The sequence below is a fragment of the Hippocampus zosterae genome, chromosome 15 (genome assembly GCF_025434085.1).
Source record: "Hippocampus zosterae strain Florida chromosome 15, ASM2543408v3, whole genome shotgun sequence".
Taxonomy (NCBI): domain Eukaryota; kingdom Metazoa; phylum Chordata; class Actinopteri; order Syngnathiformes; family Syngnathidae; genus Hippocampus; species Hippocampus zosterae.
In genome coordinates, this window is record NC_067465.1 from 3,800,471 (window position 1) to 3,820,383 (window position 19,913).

General features: G+C 44.3%; 1 protein-coding gene across 7 annotated transcripts in view; it reads left to right on the top strand.

Moving 5' to 3' along the window:
• The window catches only part of pde1cb (phosphodiesterase 1C, calmodulin-dependent b), a 64,306-nt gene extending 44,547 nt beyond the window's left edge, over positions 1-19,759 (top strand). For 2 of the 7 annotated variants that reach the window (XM_052088162.1, XM_052088164.1), the window contains 13 exons: positions 1,492-1,674; positions 2,344-2,410; positions 2,567-2,683; positions 3,192-3,332; positions 5,767-5,867; positions 7,431-7,559; positions 8,581-8,682; positions 9,975-10,095; positions 12,005-12,086; positions 12,273-12,393; positions 13,838-14,013; positions 15,501-15,710; positions 15,891-16,216. In XM_052088162.1, the coding sequence (XP_051944122.1) occupies positions 1,492-1,674; positions 2,344-2,410; positions 2,567-2,683; positions 3,192-3,332; positions 5,767-5,867; positions 7,431-7,559; positions 8,581-8,682; positions 9,975-10,095; positions 12,005-12,086; positions 12,273-12,393; positions 13,838-14,013; positions 15,501-15,710; positions 15,891-15,997 (1,657 nt within the window). In that variant the 3' untranslated portion in view covers positions 15,998-16,216. The other 5 variants (XM_052088159.1, XM_052088160.1, XM_052088158.1 and 2 more) reach the window with 5 other exon arrangements.
• The last annotated feature ends 154 nt before the right edge of the window (positions 19,760-19,913 follow it).

Below are 19,913 nucleotides of genomic sequence, written 5' to 3' on the forward strand. Positions count from 1 at the left end.
GCTATGTGGACAGTTTGATAAGAGCTGAAGCAATCATGCTCATATTACCAAGAAAAAAAAAAAATATATATATATATATATATATATATAGGCGGCCCGGTAGTCCAGTGGTTAGCACATCGGCTTCACAGTGCAGAGGTACCGGGTTCGATTCCAGCTCCGGCCTCCCTGTGTGGAGTTTGCATGTTCAGCCTGCGTGGGTTTTCTCCGGGTGCTCCGGTTTCCTCCATCATTCCAAAAACATGCATGGCAGGCTGATTGAACACTCTAAATTGTCCCTAGGTGTGAGTGTGAGTGCGAATGGTTGTTTGTCTCTGTGTGCCCTGCGATTGGCTGGCAACCAATTCAGGGTGTCCCCCGCCTACTGCCCGAAGACAGCTGGGATAGGCTCCAACACCCCCCGCGACCCTAGTGAGGATCAAGCGGCTCGGAAGATGAATGAATGAATATATATATATATATATATATATATATATATATATATATATATATATAAACAAATAGAAGAGAGAATGAATCTTAAAATGCTTGAGAAATATGACACAATATTGGACAAAAACCATGTTGAGTAGTAGAAAAATACAAAAATATTCAGGGGGAAAAAAATAGCCGCATCAATCAGAAAGTAGCAAACATTAGAAAAAAAAATATAAGAAAAATGTTGTAAAATAAAACAAATATATGACACAAACAAGCACTAAGTTAAAAAAAAATACCAAAAAAAATCTAGCCAAATAAATACAGGAAAATATTAGGAATGTCATGAGTATATTGGAGGAAAAAAATATCAAGATGGAACATGTAAAAAAAAAAAAAAAAAGCAAAATGATACGTGTTTACATATGAAAATTAATGTAAAATAGTGGAATGGAAACTAGAACCATCACCGTGCGTAGGATTGTCAAAGACCCGTGAAATGCTGTCGGCATACAAGAGTCAATACTGAATATTTCATGACATTTTATTTTTTTTTAATCATTTTTTCATTTCTTTATTTTTACTTATTTCGTGGAAAATGGTTTCCTCCCCAATTTGAGTCAAGCCTAAGTGATAAGAATGATGTGTGGCCTGCGGGTCCAGAGTATGAGATATGTCCAGGATTATGAAATTATGTAAAGCTCTCCGTCATGTGGATCCAAGCAGATTAGGGCCGGCGATAGCGCGACCACCCGAGCCAGGATGGCGGATGATGAACCCAAAAAGAGCGCAGGAAAACTGCGCTGAGCACCTGTGATGTGATGCGTTGCTGCGGCCTTGCCGTCACAAATTGCGCTCGGTTCGGAGGCTTTGACGGTACACGTCAAGCGAAACGCGATCGAGCCAATGCTGTCACACAATTGGATTTGAGCGGGGGGGCATCATGGCATTTTAAGAAGCAACGTTACGTAAGATGTGATGAAATTTGATGGGCATCGTGAGGATTTGGCCTTGATCCCCTTGTCAGACTGCCGCCAGCTGAATTTCCCCCCCCCCCCCCTTTTCTCCTTTCAGGCGTTTGGTGGACACGGAGGATGAGCTCAGCGACATCCAGTCCGAGTCGGTACCGTCGGAGGTGCGTGACTGGCTGGCCTCCACCTTCACGCGACAGATGGGCTTGATGCTGCGACGTAATGAGGAGAAACCTCGTTTCCGAAGCATCGTCCATGCCGTCCAGGCGGGAATATTTGTGGAGAGGTAAAACTAAGTACGGTGTTCCCCAGCGTATACGTAATTCACTACGTGTAGATTCATATATTTGTTTTTGGGTTTTTTTTTAAATGAACCTACTTTCCATTATTGGTGGAAAATCACCTACCCCAACTGTGTCTAATTTCAAAATATTGCCGTTTCGTGACACCTTGGTGCTAAGGGAACAACAGTGGCGCCACGTGATACGAGCGACCCATCAACTGCGAGTCACGTATTGAAAACAACCAGTTGAATTTCAACATTTCCGCTTCGTTCAATGCTAACAAACAACGATTACCGGTACCTCACGATTAGCATCGGTAGTTGTCGTCTTCAAAGCGACAGAGAAGTTGAACAACAAAAGATGGTATTGTCGTGTTATACTGCCACACTGTGGCCTGGGTAGGCACAGCAGAAGGAGCGGTACAATCAGTTTCGATTGCAGCATTAAAATGTTATTGAACTGAATGTTATTGAAATTGGATGGCGACAAGAAAAACTGTAATCATCTGGTGATCTTTCTTTGGAATTTTTGCAACCTTTCACCAACCCTGACGCCCCAAAAAAAAAACATGAATGAACATTTGCTAACTCTCGCGCGGCAAAGGCGTGCGAGTGTTAGTTTGGGACCACTTGTGTTGACACACAGCGGTGTGTTTTATCTCATCCAAACAGAATGTACCGACGCACCTCCAATTTGGTGGGACTCAGCTACCCGCCTTCCGTTATATCTGTGCTGAAGGTATGAACACGTGCCCTCCAAAGTCAAGCACAAGGGAAAACACCTTTTGCACACAGTACTACATGGCTGGAAATAAGTAAATAAGTAGAATTCATGTTGTTGCTGAAATTTATGACCAAAAGAGTACGTCTTATTTTTTCTTCTTCTCTCACACAGAATGTTGACAAATGGTCATTTGACGTGTTCGCTCTGAACGAAGCCAGTGGCGATCACGCACTTAAATTCATTTTCTACGAGTTGCTCACCAGATACGACCTCATCAGCCGTTTCAAGGTAAAGAGTCCAACCTGTTTGTGAGCATATTAAAAAAACTAAAAGAAAAGAAGACCCCAAAAATGGAACAATGCGACAATACTAAAATGTATATATTTTTGAAATCAAGAAACATTACATGGAGAAAACATGAAAGTTACGAAACCTTGACAAGTACTTGTTAAAACAAAGCGCTTGGCCTGAATGTCGGTGATAAACGTACACCTGAATTCACGCTCGGTGCTCACCCGATAAGACCTAACTACCTTTTCCTCACAATAATAATTACAAAAGTGACAGCCCATTTACCAAACCACCAGGTGCACTTTGTGCCATGTTTAACTGCTCTAATGGCATTTAGAGGCTTCAACGTGGGTGTAGAAAAAGACAACAACAACAAAAAAACACCATTAAAAAGCTTTGGAAACCTCCATTCAGTCATCACAAGTAACCCCACCCTACCCCCCCCCCACCCCCCTTTCATTGCTGCTCACAGTTTTTCATAATCGTTGTTTTCTTTGCTCTCCAGATCCCAATTTCTGCAGTTGTGTCATTTGTTGAGGCCTTGGAAGTCGGATACAACAAGCATAAAAACCCCTACCACAACTTGATACATGCTGCCGACGTTACACAGACTGTTCATTACTTATTACTCAAGACCGGCATGGTGGTGAGTACGTCTGAATTGATTCATTTATTGTGGCCTGTGACACCACGGGCCAATGAATAACCCGTAAAGCATAAACACGCATCGAACATATACACCAGGGGTGCCCATTAGGTAGATCCTGATCTACCGGTAGATCTAAGACAGGTCCCAAGTAGATCCAAGGAGTGTCGATAAGAAAAAAAAACCAACCATTTTTGTGTCTTTGTACATCTCAGTACTATATTTTTGTGTTAATATACACTGCACACTAATAATCTTAACAGTCTCATTTTCACAAAAAAATATTTAAAAAATTAAATAAAGCAGGTAAACCTTCAATTTACAGTGGCGCGTGATTACATCACCGGAAGTTGTTAGCGCTCAGCAGTTTGCAATTGCAGCTTGTGATCAGAGCTGTTGCGCTCTATCGTTTATCGTCATGATTCTCATTCAAGGGCGGCCCGGTAGTCCAGTGGGTAGCACGTGGGCTTCACAGTGCAGAGGTACCGGGTTCGATTCCAGCTCCGGCCTCCCTGTGTGGAGTTTGCATGTTCTCCCCGGGCCTGCGTGGGTTTTCTCCGGGTGCTCCGGTTTCCTCCCGCATTCCAAAAACATGCGTGGCAGGCTGATTGAACACTCTAAATTGGCCCTAGGTGTGAGTGTGAGTGCGAATGGTTGTTCGTTTCTGTGTGCCTTGCGATTGGCTGGCAACCGATTCAGGGTGTCCCCCGCCTACTGCCCGAAGACAGCTGGGATAGGCTCCAGCACCCCCCGCGACCCTAGTGAGGATCAAGCGGCTCGGAAGATGAATGAATGAATGAATGAGTTTGGGCACCCCTGCCGTAAAGCATAAACACGCATCGAACGTATACGCAGTCAAGTGTTGTATAAATGACTGCGCTCAGTAGTTAAATTATTCAAGTCAGACAAACCACCTTCACATGAGGCTCATCAATAGCTCACACAAATCTAGAACATCGTATGTGGGTAAGCAAATTAAAAAAAAAAAAAAGTCCCTGGATATTTGTAATGCAAATGAAGTAGCATCATTTTGTGTGAGTGAGTTCATCTTAAAGTCTTCCATCACGGTCCTCTGAGGAGTAAAAGCAACACCGCTGGATTAACCTTATTTACTTTTTCCCCAGCGCAAGAAAAACAGCGCTTGCCTCTTTTCATTCCCAATTTCTATCCAGCCACCCCTCGCTTGCACAGTGTTTTTCTTTCACCACCCTAATAAGACGGCCGTGACAGTCGCCGACACGCCGGCTTTTTCTGCGCGCCGCGCCAGGCGCAGGAAAACAACATTACCGCTCTGACCGCGGGGGGCTCCCGGGAGAGCCGCGCAAGAGCATTTGTCATTCCGCGCGCCCTCCAGACTCCATGAAATCAACAATCAACAGGTCATTCATAAAGCGGGCCCATGAGCAAATACGCTAAGGGGACGACGCGTTGGCCGTCTTGCTCCCTCTTGTTCCTTTCGGCCACCAAAATGCTCACTCGTGGGTGTGTGTTTGTGTGTAACGCCAACATCCACATGAACGCTTCATGAAAGCTGACGCGTGCACGGTAAGACGACATGGAGCAGATGAAGGATATTCAAAAGGGATTCGATGTGCTATTTAGTATGAGAACAAAAGAATCTTTTCGGAAAAGGACACCGGGGGCGGATATGAAATATGCAGGGCTCCGCCGTAGAGGTGCGGTTAATTTAAAATGTTGAAAAAAAGTACTTAATGACTCAATTAATATTTATTGAGCATTGTGCCGAAATTTTAAATTTTTTTTTGCGTGCCATAAATGAGAGACTGCGTACCACAAGTGGTGCTGGTACCACACTTTGAGGATTTAGCTGACGGACGGTCACAAAAACTTTATTTGTTGACATTGGTCCACGGCATAGTGGGTGGAGCCAGCCATGGCTCATTTGCATAAGGCTGTGCTGTGCTGTCATTTTTTTTTTATGTTTGGGATTTTTTGTGTTCAAAACGTGTTTGGGGCTAGTGTTTTTAAATTGCGGGGGGGGGGGGGTGAATAAGCATGTCTCCTTGTAAAATATGATAAGCTGATTTTTCGTTTTTTTTTTTAAGGGCAACTTTACTTTAAGGAGCCAGTCACTCAACTTGACGTTAAAATGACACTTTTCGTATTGACCTTGTCTTCTCTAAACTTTTCTTTTTGCTCCTCTGACCTTCCCCCACATCTTCCCCCCCCCATCGCCCGTTTGTTTCCATTCATCCCAAACCGTAATGTATTCCCTCCTACACATCTCCATCACGCAACCTTCCTCGCTTTTCCATTCACCGCCTTCCCATTTCGCATCACTTTAATTCCCGTCCATTATTCCCTCCCCCCTTGCGCATTCTTTCTCATTGACGGCTGCCCTTTCCATTGCGCCGTCACCCCCCCTCCCCCCCTCCGTCGCCTTCTTGTCTCCGCCCCTCGCCCCATCCACCAGCATTGGTTAACTGAGTTGGAGATCTTTGCCATGATCTTCGCAGCGGCCGTGCACGACTACGAGCACACGGGGACTACAAACAACTTCCACATTCAGACGAGGTAATGCATCATCGAATCAAAAGCGCTCGGCTCTCCACTCCGAGATCGATGCCCTCATTTAACCGAGGCGAGAGGGGCCTTTATGCAACGCGGCCGTGCTGCCGTGGCAATAACATGAGAGGACAAGAGACCAAATAGAGCTCCGTAGCTTGTAAAATAAAGACTTGTTTCACTGTGTAAGGGAGCCTGGAAAGACTTTAAGATTTTTATTTTTTTGGATGGAGTCAAATGGAGATAACCACAAACTCCATAAGAACAAAACTGTGACTCTAAAGCAGGGGTGTCCAAACTTTTTGCCAAGGGGGCCAGATTTTATGTGGTAAAATGTCGGGGGGGGCGACCTTGGCTGACATTCTTTACATTGAACAACAATATTGTTCAGCAAATTTTAGTAAGCCAGTCTGTTTCACATTTCCATTTTTATTTTAATTTCCACAATCTTAAGAATGTATTTTGGTTCATTTGAAACAGGTATATCACATGCAACTGCTTATTCACTTGACTTTTTCTTAAACAGAAGTCTCCTGAGTGCAAATTGATTGATTTGAAACATAAAATGTATCACCATGACTTTTCAATAGTCACAAAACCTTTGACTCGAACAACAGGGAAATGAACAAGCAATACACGTATCCACAACTGCAAGGATCATTTGAAATATGACATATCAGTCAATATAAACACGGAGTGATGTCTCGTTAACTCGTGAGTGATGCCCTCTAGTGTCTAAATGCTATTACTCATTTAGTGAATGCTATTACTCATTTAGCCACTAGAGGGAAGCAGTACTCTATGAAACATCACTCACCAGTCTACGAGACCTCAGTCAATGCAACACGTGTTCCATTGCGCCCAACCTGCGGGCCAGACGGCACTGATTTTATGACAGGGGCCGAGGGCCGGATGAAATTCGACCGCGGGCCGGATTTGGCCCCCGGGCCGGACTTTGGACTTGCCTGCTCTAAAGTGACACAAATGCAGTGTTGTACCATGAAGTCATGTAAACGTGTGAAGAGAAAATTGCTCCTCCCGCCAGATATTCTTGCACAATAGAAATCAAGAAATCGAATCAAAACAAGCCGTACTTGTGGAGAAGTTACAGTTCCTCCCGCCGCGTCGTCATACACGAAGCAGCAAAAGAAATAGCCGACGATACAACTCGGCATCACTGTAACGTCCCTCAAAGGAGGCCTGCTACGCACCCCCCTCGCACTACGAAATGAACCGATGGACTTTGAGATGAGCCGCAAAGTCCGGGACATTACAGTAATTCACCGTGGGTGTGCCAAGGGCTTTCTATTTCGGCAGCAAAGTAGTTTGGCCTGAATTGAAATCCATTACGCTTTCAGGCAATTTAATCTCATTGATATGAACATTAGACTGATCTAATTCCAGCATGGGCGATAAAATCCCCCTCATCACCAAAAATTGAAAAATCCCCAGCTAAATATCATCAAGGCCATCTCCCTAATTATGCCGAAAGAAAACGAGAAGCGATGACATGAGTTGGTCGCCGGCGGTCATGAAACGGCGTAATGGAGTCCTTGCTTGGCCTCCTCCCAGGTCCGACACGGCAATTCTGTACAACGACCGCTCAGTGTTGGAGAGCCACCACGTGAGCGCGGCCTACCGCCTGCTGCAGGAAGACGATGAGATGAACATCCTGTACAACCTCTCCAAGGATGACTGGAGGTCAGAGCAAAGGAGAGGGGAGGGGGGGGGGGGGGGGCTGAGTGACGCCAATGGGGAAATCAAATACAGTCCCGTCTTGACTTAAGAGTGTCGCAATTTATACATTTTTTGACTGAAAACTACATTCATTCATCTTCCGAGCCGCTTGATCCTCACTAGGGTCGCGGGGGGGTGCCGGTGCCTATCCCAGCTGTCTTCGGGCAGTAGGCGGGGGACACCCTGAATCGGTTGCCGGCCAATCGCAGGGCACACAGAAACGAACGACCATTCGCACTCACACTCACACCTAGGGACAATTTAGAGTGTTCAATCAGCCTGCCACGCATGTTTTTGGAATGTGGGAGGAAACCGGAGCACCCGGAGAAAACCCACGCAGGCTCGGGGAGAACATGCAAACTCCACACAGGGAGGCCGGAGCTGGAATCGAACCCGGTACCTCTGCACTGTGAAGCCCACGTGCTAACCACTGGACTACCGGGCCGCCTCTGAAAACTACAGTAACCCTTATTTTTTTTATTTTTTTTTGTCGTAGGAAAAAAAAATTTGGGAGGTCGCTTGGAACGGAATAATCTCATTTCAATTATCGCCACCGGGGAATATTCAATTTGAAATGAGGGTAAAGTGGCCACACGAGGCATTCAACTCGCAATTCAAGTTCCCGCTGCACCAAAAATAATACGAAGAAGCGATAGAAAAGTTCAGGCCGGTGACCCTCCATGTGCACATTATGCATTCATGGTGAACCTGCTTTTCGTTCTGTGGGAAATGACAAAAGCGCTTTCAAGGTCCAACAGTTCTGCACACGGCCAAACTCGGATAATATATGAAAGCAGACAGCATCAATCCAATTTTCCTAGCATGAGTCCGGACCTGTCAAAGCAAGACATTTATAAATAGCTCTCAAAGTCTGTGCCGGCTGCCTGCTTTTTTTGTTCCGGCGAGCTTTGGATTCTCCCCCCCCCCCCCCCCCCAGTCCCCTCCTAGGTGTGAGAGTTCATTTCGTCTTGTATTTGTCTCCCAGAGAGCTGCGCGCTCTGGTCGTGGAGATGGTCCTGGCTACCGACATGTCATGTCACTTCCAGCAGGTGAAGGCTATGAAGAACTTCCTGCAACAGCCCGAGGGGTCAGTCGACGTTTTTCCTTCAATTTCCGTCATACGCCGCAGTCTCCACTTGGCCGCGGCGCCCGGGTATTTGCTAAAGACCTTTTATATGTGCACTTTGCGGGGAATTTTGAGTTCAATACGATCACGTACTTTTGACTTCTCTTCTTTTTATCTCTTGGCTGGAGTCAAGCCAGGTAATCATTTGAGACAGCGAGACATCCCTCCTGCTTGTGTAGCAGGTGTGACGATAAGGGAAAGTCGAGGGGTGCGGAGGCGTAGGGGTGACCTGTTGACCTTTTGTGATGCCTTTTCCAAAAGTGCCCTTAATGCACCGATAGCAGATAGTTGACGGCTTTAGATTTGTGCGTGCGTGCGAGACCCCCCCCCCCCCGTCCATGTTTAACCTTCCGTATGTGTTTTTGTTCGTCGGCTCTCCATTTCGGTATCCGTGGGAATCCGTTTGTCAAGCGTGACTTGGTTTTAATGTGATGCCCGATAATGTGAAATCATCTTCACAGCGTATTGCAGGGAAACAGGCAATTAATCTTAAGCGGGTAATCACGTTAAATGGAAAATAATTTGGGATTTGTGGTCGGACACATGGCGGATGGAAGAAATGTTGTCGGATTTCCAGGTCCGGACAATATTTTGGTGTTGCTTTAAAAAACGGATGGCGCGGGTGGTGGGTTTTCCGGCATTTTACGCATTTGTCTCCACAATTTCCCCAGAGGCTCACCTCATGTTTTCTCACCCCCCCCCCGTCTCATATTGCCTTTATTCATCGAATCCTCAGTTTGCCCGCCTGCCCGTCCACGTGATGTGAGGTGAAATGCCTAAAATCTGAATCCGTACCATGCCCATAAGAAAGAATAAACCCAGTGTGGGACGAATAAAGGATATCTTATCTTATCTTATCTTAAACAGCCAATTTGCTTTCACTATTTAATACGGATCCATGTCCGTGCGCATCATTTCCAGGGTCATTGTAAAAAAATAAAAATAAAAAAACACACACAACAGGGAAATTAAGTGACACGCACCAAACCTGGTGGGATCCTGCAAGCAATTAGCATTACAAAACACTCTCACTCGAATATTGGTCCTCTCGTTCCCACTCTGATACACGGTGTTCCGTTTTCATCTCTTAAGGGCCATTATCTTTCCAATCCCCGATTGGCTGTCTTGTCTTTTCAGGTTTCTGCTTGTGTACTTTCTCTGGATTTTTTTTTTTAAACCACCGAATCTATTAGCTTGTATTAGTGCTTTGCTTTAGTATATGGCCATGACACTCCATTTATTGTTGTCTGTAGCATCGATAAGCCGAAAGCCCTGTCCTTACTGCTGCACACTGCCGACATCAGCCACCCAGCCAAAAGTTGGGACCTGCACCACCGTTGGACCACCTCTCTGCTGGAGGAGTTCTTCAGACAGGTGAGCATCGGCTGATCAGCAACACATTTTTTTTGACAGTTTAGGTGCAGTGTTCATTCTTTCGGGGTAGGTGTTGCAATTTAAAAAAAAAAAAAAAAGTCAAAGTACAAGCAAAACACAGGCACAATTATTCATTCATTCATTCATTCATCTTCCGTACCGCTTGATCCTCACTAGAGTCGCGGGGGGTGCTGGATCCCATCCCAGCCGTCTCCGGGCAGTAGGCGCGGGACACCCTGAATCGGTTGCCAGCCAATCGCAGGGCACACATAGACGAACAACCATTCGCACTCACACTCACACCCAGGGACAATTTAGAGTGTTCAATCAGCCTGCCACGCATGTTTTTGGAATGTGGGAGGAAACCGGAGCACCCGGAGAAAACCCACGCAGGCCCGGGGAGAACATGCAAACTCCACACAGGGAGGCCGGAGCTGGAATCGAACCCGGTACCTCTGCACTGTGAAGCCCACGTGCTAACCACTGGACTACCGGGCCGCCCCAGGCACAATTAGTCCTTTGATACTTGCCGAGCTGGTTTCATGATGGTTCAAACCGGAGATGAAAGGCATGAAAATGTTTGTTTTCGGTGGGCCACCACCATTTTCTTTGTCACAAAAAAAAAAAAGCAGCTGTAGAGGTCAAATGCGGTGTGCGAAACCATTAACTGTGATCAGTCACGCCCTTTTTTTCCCCATTATCAAGCACTGTTTTTGTCAGCATGGCCCCTTTTGTTATTGGGGTCGATAATGAGGCTTTTTTTTTTTTTTTTTTTTGCCTCGTGAGGGCACCTTGTCAATAAACAGCTTCCGTGCGGCACCTCCTACCTCTCTATCTTCAGTGTTCAAGACGGGAAAATGAAATGCGTTTGTTCCCCAAAGGGCCGAACATCCCTACATGGGTGAAAGAGAGGAAATGTGCGCGGCTGCAGCCAATCAAAAGTCCACCTTTTCCTTCGAACTTTGTTTTGCAAGATGACGTCACAGAACCTGCCAATGAATTCGAGAAAGTACGGCGATTCATCCAACAAACCCGTTGAATCATTTGAACAAGTAGCACGCAGGTGGAAAGCATGAAAATGCCAGCAGAGTTTACACATCTTGCGTTTCGCCGCAAATAATTCGCCGGATGAAAGAATTGTACCGTCTTTTGATCGGTCACATTCGCAGGTAGCAATGATGCTAATGCCGTAGCTACGATTTTAAATGATTTCGATTTTCGGGCGTATCCATTCTTCCCGAGGAGTACGTTTTTAGTTGGTCACTGGGTTATCCTTTATCGTTTTTCGATATTGATAAAATGGTTAAATACTCATTATCTCTCTCTTTAATGTCCCTACCAATGCTTTAAAACTGGCCATTTGAAAGCAACGCTAACATCGCTTTTCATCGCGCTGCCCCATAATAGCAACGGCTGAAATCATGAGTCTTTTTTATTATGATGATGATGCGACGGCATACTGTCGCCAAATCCCTCCTGGATTGCCCCCTTTCACGCAGTAAGTCACTCTGTTTAAATTGCCTCTGCTAAAGGGAGCTTTTCAAAAAAAAAAAAAAATGAACGATCGAGACTTCCCTCCACTCATCAATGACACAAGAGTCCCTAAGTGGCTCGGCGACCGTAGCGATCAATTATGACATTGCGCAGCATTTGTCATGCAAGGACATAATTGATGACTTTGCGTGTAAAAAAAAAAAATTAGATGCTGAAGTGTTGCTCACTAAAAGGCGTACTTGCATGTTCACATTAGATGTGTTCATTTATTTCAGGTTTGAAGTGATGTTCATTCAATAAGTATTTTGGAGGGCCTCCAAATGAAATTTTGCCCGGGTGGCAAATTGGTCAGGGGGGGGGGGGCGGCCCTGAGCGAGAGCGTGCTTTCCACTAAGCGACTCTTGTGTTTCCCCAGGGGGACAAAGAAGCCGAGCTCGGCCTTTCCTTCTCGCCGCTCTGCGACCGAAAGTCAACAATGGTGGCACAGTCCCAGATCGGTGAGTCGCAAGAGCGCCGACGTTAACAGAACACAGCAAACGTGCATCGGTTTTGTCGTGCAACCGACGGTGAGGGGAAAGAATACAAAAGTGGCCTTTGTTGTATTGACGCCATGCCCGGAATTAATCCCAAGGTGTGTCATCCACGTCAACAAATGAAAATCCTAGCGCTAATAAATTCCGCAGGTTTCATCGACTTCATCGTGGTGCCCACCTTCACCGTCCTGAGCGACATGATGGAGCGCATCGTCACGCCGCTCATCGACGAGGCCTCGCACTCGGGCCTTGCGGGCTTCCGGCGCTCCAGGTGGGTTTTGCGCCAAAAGAGAGATGGCATTTCGGGGGGAGGGGGGGGGGGGGGTCCGTGCATCGGCGCTGGATCTGATACAAAGAAAGAGAACTGGAATCCGTTTCTGTCGTGTGGGATTGTCGTCGCCTTTCGTTCAGCACAACCGCATACCATGAAAAATATTTTCGGAAGAATTCAATTGGCTGTTTGGGCGGGCTCATAGCTTTATACCGAGCTTGCATTAAAATTGATTTTTGGCCCTTTTGGAAATGGGGCTGGCTACATGGCCTCAACCAGAACCAAAAAAACGAAAACAAAAAACTGTCGAACAAAAGGGCTAATGAGAAAAGGTTTATCTGTGTAAAAGTGAAGCCTCCCTTCAGCTTTCACATCAATACCAGCCTGCTTATCAGTGCGCTCAGCACCCGCCATTAGAATCACTCAGCCAGGGGGGGGGGGGGTGATTGCAACTTTGGCGGGCCCTCATATTGGAGCTAACCGAGCATAAATGTCACGCAGCCGTGGCGATTTCTGCTCACCTGATGGGCTGGAAGCGCCTCAGACCTCCCATCACGCCTCTTATTGCCGCTTTCACTTGTCTGTAACCATCTGGCCATTATCGCTCGCCTCACATCGCTCAGATGGGCGCGTCAAGTCCAAAGTGAATCATCTCAACAAACGCCGGATTGGATCGCTTTGCCTCGCGCATCTTCACACGTTCCCCTTTCCCCGAAGGATGAATGCTGCCGACTTCAGTGACGTCCCCCCGTCTCCTCTAATCCCATCACAGAGCTGTCACATGATGGGACGCTGCTTTTAACTCCTCTAATCTATTCTATCGATGTTGGAGGGGAGGCAAGGCACCGAAATCGATTTAAGTTTAAAGTTGATAGGAAATGAGCTAAGTTCACACACTAGTCTTGTCCCAATACAGAAATAGCAACACTTTGAGCCCAATATTATATCTGCACTATATGGACCATTGGTTGTAATTAAGTAAAATAACAAAGTGATTTCAGCCTATAGTGATTTCATACTATAAGTGATTTCATACTATATCATACTATAGCCCAACTCGTTTTTCTTGATATGTTAGGTTTTATAGATTGATAGTAAGTAATTTGTAGTTCTTCACATTGACTGCATTGATGGACGTTTGAAATTTCCGACTGCATTTGAATGCACCGCACATCTCGCGCAGAACGCAAGTTATGTCATGTTTACACCCGGCGTGATGCCATCTGTTTGAACCACAAAAGCTCGGTGTATTACAAACGAAAAGACAAATGCTCAATAACGAGCATCTGCCGGTTACACGGTACCAGTGATCAAAGAGTGATCGGCCTGCTTTTGCCTCGCACACAAAATAAATACATTGATATTTATTTTGTTGTTTTACAACATTACCTAACAGTATTTATTTCTGCTGCTCTGAGCTCTTCTCCTTTGTCGTTGCGTGTAGTCTGAACAGTATTAGCTCGGAGGAGGCCAAGAGACACTGCGTGAAGAGCATGGCCTCCGACAGCTGCTCGTCAGGCCACAGCCCCCTGCTGGCCGTGGACATGAAAAATTTCAAGGCGCTATGGAACGAGGAGGTCCACCAGAACAGGGAGCGCTGGAAAGCGCATGCCACCAAAGGTAAAATAAAAAAAATTAAAATCTTCACAACTGCAGCACTTTGGCAAATGAACAGCTCTTCAAAAAAAAAGGCTTGAAGCTCCAGTTTGAGGTTTATTGCCAAACTAAACATGAAACACAGAGAATTACACTTTGTGTATTTGAAATGACCATGTAGTTGAGCCTTTCGGAGCACTAGCTAAATGCTAACCTTAAATAGCATCTGCCAAGCCAAATCCCTTGAAGCAACGAATTCAACACAAATGGTGCAACAACATGTAACATACTCAGCCATCTCTTCTTTATCCTCTGCAAAGAATGACTAATATTAACGCTGTACTGATGAACTGAGATGAGCTGAAGCATCGCAGTGATCAGTATATTTGGCTATGTTATAAAGGCGCCAGACAAAGCACAATAGCAATTCAATTGATGCAGTGTAACTTTTTTTTGTTTAGTGTCAATTCTGAACAAACTCAACTCCCATCTAAAGGCCCTACTGTACAAAACTTTCAGTGCACCTTGAAGAATTCAATTTATTTTTGGGGGTTTCCTGTCTTGCATGTTTAGTGTTTACATGTGTAGCATCTGTGCACACCTACCCTATGCACGCACTCATTTTTTAAACTTGTTGCAGCTCCGAGGTTGTCATGAATACAAATTGTAAGCCTTATCTCAATTCATTTCTGTCTACTTCCCACTCATTAAAAAGCAACCTGACATTTATTGGTTCCACCGCCGGCTGTTTGGTCTTCAACAATCTAATAAGACTTTGTCATTTGGATCAATAACAGATTCAAGATGAAAATAAATTATCCATCCATCCATTATCCGAACCGCTTCGTCCTTATGATTGTCGCAGGCGTGATGTAGCCTTTCCTAGCTCTTTTTGGGGAAGGAGGCGGGGACACCCTGAACCGGTTGCCAATCGATCGCAGGGCACACAGAGACAAATAAGCATCCGCGCTCACCCTCACACCAAGGGACAATTTGGAGTGCTCGGTCAACCAGCCAGGCATGTTTTTGGAATGTGGAATGAAATCGGAGCACCCAGAGAAAACCTACGCAGGCACGGGGAAAACATGCAAACTCCACACAGGAGGGCCAACAAATTGTAATTTTACTTTCGGGTCATGCGACGTGTGGCAGATGACATTATCCAAAGTACATGGAACGTCCTAATGCCCCATTATGCCCCCCCCCCCCCCCCCCCGGCCCCCAATTTTCCATTTGTGGACGAAATCCGAATTCAGAAAAAGAGGAAACCGGAGCACCCGGAGAAAACCCACACAGGCCCGGGGAGAACATGCAAACTCCACACAGGGAGGCCAGAGCTGGAATCGAACCCGGCACCTCTGCACTGTGAAGCCGACGTGCTAACCACTGGATTGATAAAGCAAATCACGTTTTGTTTTCTTCTTCCAGTTTTGCTTTGAAAAACAAACAGCGAATGAAACATGGATTCAACACGCTCCCTAACCTTCCGCTATGTCGTGTCCCAACTTCAGAGGCGGAGGAGCGAGCCAAAAGGGAGGCGGAGGAGCGAGCCCAGCAGGAAGACGCCATGGAGCCTCAGGAAGACGACGCCGACTCGACCGAGCCCAAAGACAGCCAACAGGAAGCGGAAGACCAGGAGGCAGAGTCAAAGCCTTACGCTGATGATGCGGCCCCGCCGCCGCCTGGGAGCGTCGCACATATGAGTCCCTCGCTGCAGAACGGTACGTTTGTCTTTTAGACTGGGTGAAGCAGCATGTGGCTTATTTCCCAAGTTTGTCATCGCCATTTTGAGTACAAGAACTGTCAAAGGCATTTCGTCAGTTCCTTTCCCGCATCTAATCATCTTGGGTCTTCATCCAAATAAGAGGACATTTAATAAGATGGATCTTTTGATGTTTTAGGAGAGTTGCTCGAAGGCGCAGACTCTCCGGGAAGTGGAGAGACCAAAAACATGGCGATCGATGGTGAGTTGACGTCAACAACCACAAACCACGATTTTAAATGTTGAAGTATGCCAGAACCTCCAAACATCCCTAAAGTGTGACAATTTGCTGTTGCGCTGAAATTCCTCTTGTTTCTGGTATCCACGGTATAAAAAAAAAAAACGAAATCCAAACTCGGAATAGATTGTGTTGAATGTGCAAAGCTGCTGTTTATTTTTAGTATCTAATTTATTTGCTGAGCTTTATAATTCACGGATGCGACATCTATTGCTCTTTATATTTTGCATTTTGTCTTAGACACAGCCGAGGTGTCTATGGAATGAGGGGGGGGCGGGGCTTGGAACGCCAGAGAGGGAGGAATCCAATCAGTCGGACTTTGTCGCCCCCTGCTGGAATCTAACAAACTGACTGACATCTTTACTTTAAGCGTTTTCCTTTTGACTTTTTCTTTCGACTGTACATATTCCACCACGCTCCTGGTTTTGTCCCCTCTTAAGTTGGATAGCAAAACAGCTTTTCATTTCTAGTTCTCTATTGTTTCAGGCTCTGTGAAATGTATATTCAATCTGCAATGGGGGAGAAATGTTTTCATTGAAATGGCTCTTATTGCTAATACAACCCATCATGTAAAACGTTTTTTGTTTTTGTTTTTAAAACAATGTGGCTCACGTTTTTTAGCGTTTTTTCTTCTTCTCGATGCCTTCTCGTGTTTTGAGCCGTTGCAAAGCGTCTCCTTTAGCTGTCCTGCCCCCCACCCCCACCCCGATCTGTGACTATAGGATGCAAATATTGCTGATTGTGCATATGTAAAATAACGAAACCTGCGCTTTAGCTCTTACTGTACATGTATACTTGCAGTTAAGCACCAGACAAATGGTAGTATTTGCATTCCCTCATTAAAATACAATAGTGCACTTGTGCAATATTATTTGGGTAATAGTGCCAAGATGTTGGCATGTAATGTGCTTCTTAAAAAAATAGATACAAAAAGGGAGAAATCTAGAATAAAAAAAGAAACATCTAGTAATGAGCAAGAACTTTATGGATTATATTCTTTTTTTAAAACCTTTTTAACCTCTTCTGTTCGACATGTATTTATTTTTTTTAATAATAGGGCAACGTCACGTGCTGTGAAAAGTTACTTTTCTCTCAATCTGCCTGTGTGCCTCTTACTGTACATGTTACTGCACCTGTAGGAACCAGATGTCATTGTTCCTGCAACCTGTTAATGTTTTGTGTGTGCTTTTTGTGCTGGAACAGTTCTCGTCCTCTTTGCCTTCATTTCCATTGGCCAGTGGTTTGGACTTTTATTTTCATTTATTTAGTGGCTCGTCTATTTTTATTTGCAAAATGTATTGTTTTCCTCTTTCCTATTTTATGAAAACTTTTTTTCCACATTAAAAAAAAAGTATTATTTTTTTCATATTTAAAAAGTCATTTCACTTTGTTACATTTATTGTAAGTGTTTTCTGGGGGGAGGGGGGTTCACATTTTCCAAATTGTTTATTCAACAATAATAATGTCGTGGTTTGCTTTGTGAATTGATGTATTTGTTCTTTTTCCTTTTTTGTTCAATATATTTATGAATGTAAAGGCTCCAGACTGCTCTGAAACTTTGACATGGTGCCCCTAAAATTTGAAGTTCATTTTTCATCTACTCACAAATGTACAACCAGTGCATTTGCGTGTTTTCATTTATTTTTTTTGGGAATGACAAACTTTTGCTCCATACTTTTGCCCCTTTATCGGTAATATAGTGAAAATGAATGGAAAGGTGTATATTTACTTGGCAACAACAATGTGTGTCCCTAAATTTTCCACTTGCACCCATAAAACGTCAAGTTTCGGCGCTATTGTGTTCCAGGTTTAAATAATAAGAATAATAATTATTATTATAATTTTTAAAAAACGGGTAGTCTGGAGCTCTGATTACAAATGATTAGTAGTTTTATATAATTGGTTGTTTTATAAGTCTATCCCCATTTTTCTATGATTTTCCTTTTTTTATCCCATATTCAGTTAATTTAATTTATTCAATATTAGAATGAAAGGTCACTATTTTCCGTGTTTAATTTTTTTTTTTGCTTTTTACAATTATTCATTTCATTCATTTCTTAAAATGTGTTCCTTTTTCTCCTCCCCCCAATTTTTTTCTGATGTTTATGCTTTTTTTTAATACCACATTCAGTTAATTTTTAATTTTGTCCAGTCACTTTCCCATTTTATTATTGTTTTGCCTTGTTGTATCTGTTTATTGATATATGTTTCACTTTTTTTACACAATCATCCAATTTCCCCCATGTTTCACCTTTTTTTTCTCTTTTGTCACATTTTCTTCCACATTTTGTCCAAGATATATTCCCCTATATTTTTTCATTCTCTTAAAACACGTGGGGGAATTTTTTTTGTCATGTTCCCGTGACCTGTTTGGAAACTTTCTCGTGCTGTAACAATGTCTTTTTTCATTTCTTTTTTTTATTTTAGTTTTTGTAGCTTTTGCGTGAGTGTGTTGTATCATTTCCTCCATGTGTTTAGAACAAACGCTTGTGGCATCGTCAGGTAGCCTGTTTGCTGCTTTTACATGCTCTTGCTGTATGGCATATTTAGCAGGCGTCGTCAGCGTCCTAGTCGGATTTCTTCTCCACGTGGTGTTTTTGTAACAATTTGTCCCCCACCTCCGCCCCTTAGACGACTGATATCAAACATCTCGAGGTCAGATGGATGTAAAAAAAAAAGGGGGGCGCGAGGTTTAAAAAGAAAAAAGAAAACAAACACAACAATGCCGGAAAATACTTAATGTGTATTTCTGATCTCCTCACTGTGACCTGCTCTGATTGCAACTGCGTGTGAATGAGTGTGTGCATTGGGGCGTGCTTGCCTTTAGAGAGATATGGTGGACTGTTGAACTTTTCAGATATTTCTAACCTTTCTAAGGCCAAATAGGGATATTTTGTGCCATTCCTTTGGTTTTTTTTTTTATTATTTGCAAATCATATTCATTGTTAAATACAGGTTGGATATTCATTTGCAACATCATTGTCAATGGCAACATAACATTAAACATGCAACGGTGCCGAAGAGTGCCCCGGTTTATAAGCTTTTCGAAACAAGCTGTCACTTAGACAATTGTTTTTCTTTGACGTGCGAGCGTAATCTTGAAATGCGAGTACTGTATGTTATGGTGGCAGGGAACACTCCAATTGAACTTAAAACAAAGAAAAATCCACTTTGTGCATTTTAAGTAGCCACTTTGCTCTCACAAGGTCTTAACAATGCTAACATCCTGTCATGCGAATTGCCATTAACGGGCTCGCGTCGATATTTGCAGATGGCTAATCTAATCAGACTCGAGGCACATATATTTTTTTCTCTCTGAAAAATGACGATGGATCTGAGGAGTTGTGAAACGATTTTGTCTTTATTTGTGTTTGTATGATTGTATCCAAAGTCGTGGCAAACAAATCACTTGGTATCTTGGAGATTCGTGCCACTCGTATCTCGAGGCACCACTGTTTCAATTTACATTACATGCGACAGAGAAAAAAAATGTAATGCAACGTCTAACTATTTTTTGAAGTTGTAGTATCCAGGGCTTCTCGAGGCGGAAACTATTTATGGCAGTGATGTTGGATTGTTTATTGATTTCAAAATCACAAGATGGATGGCAAACAGTCCACCAAATCCTCGATGGAATGACCGAGAGTGTGTGTGTGTGACAATGTATGCGTGCAGGTGTGCGTGTGTCACTGTTTCACCGCGGCCGCGTGTGTGTGCGCCACCATGCTATGTGACTGCACAGCTGTATCAATAAAGTGGACTCAAAGGGCTCAGATCCTGTCAGCATGTCTTCATTCATGACGTTGCGGTCTTGCTCAGGGGGACGTGAGAGGACTCCGCTGCTCCGGCAGGTAAGATATGCCCTCAGTCGAAAAGGTAATTTCATCCGATATCATAATCTCTTTGAGCGTTTTTTCGATGTAA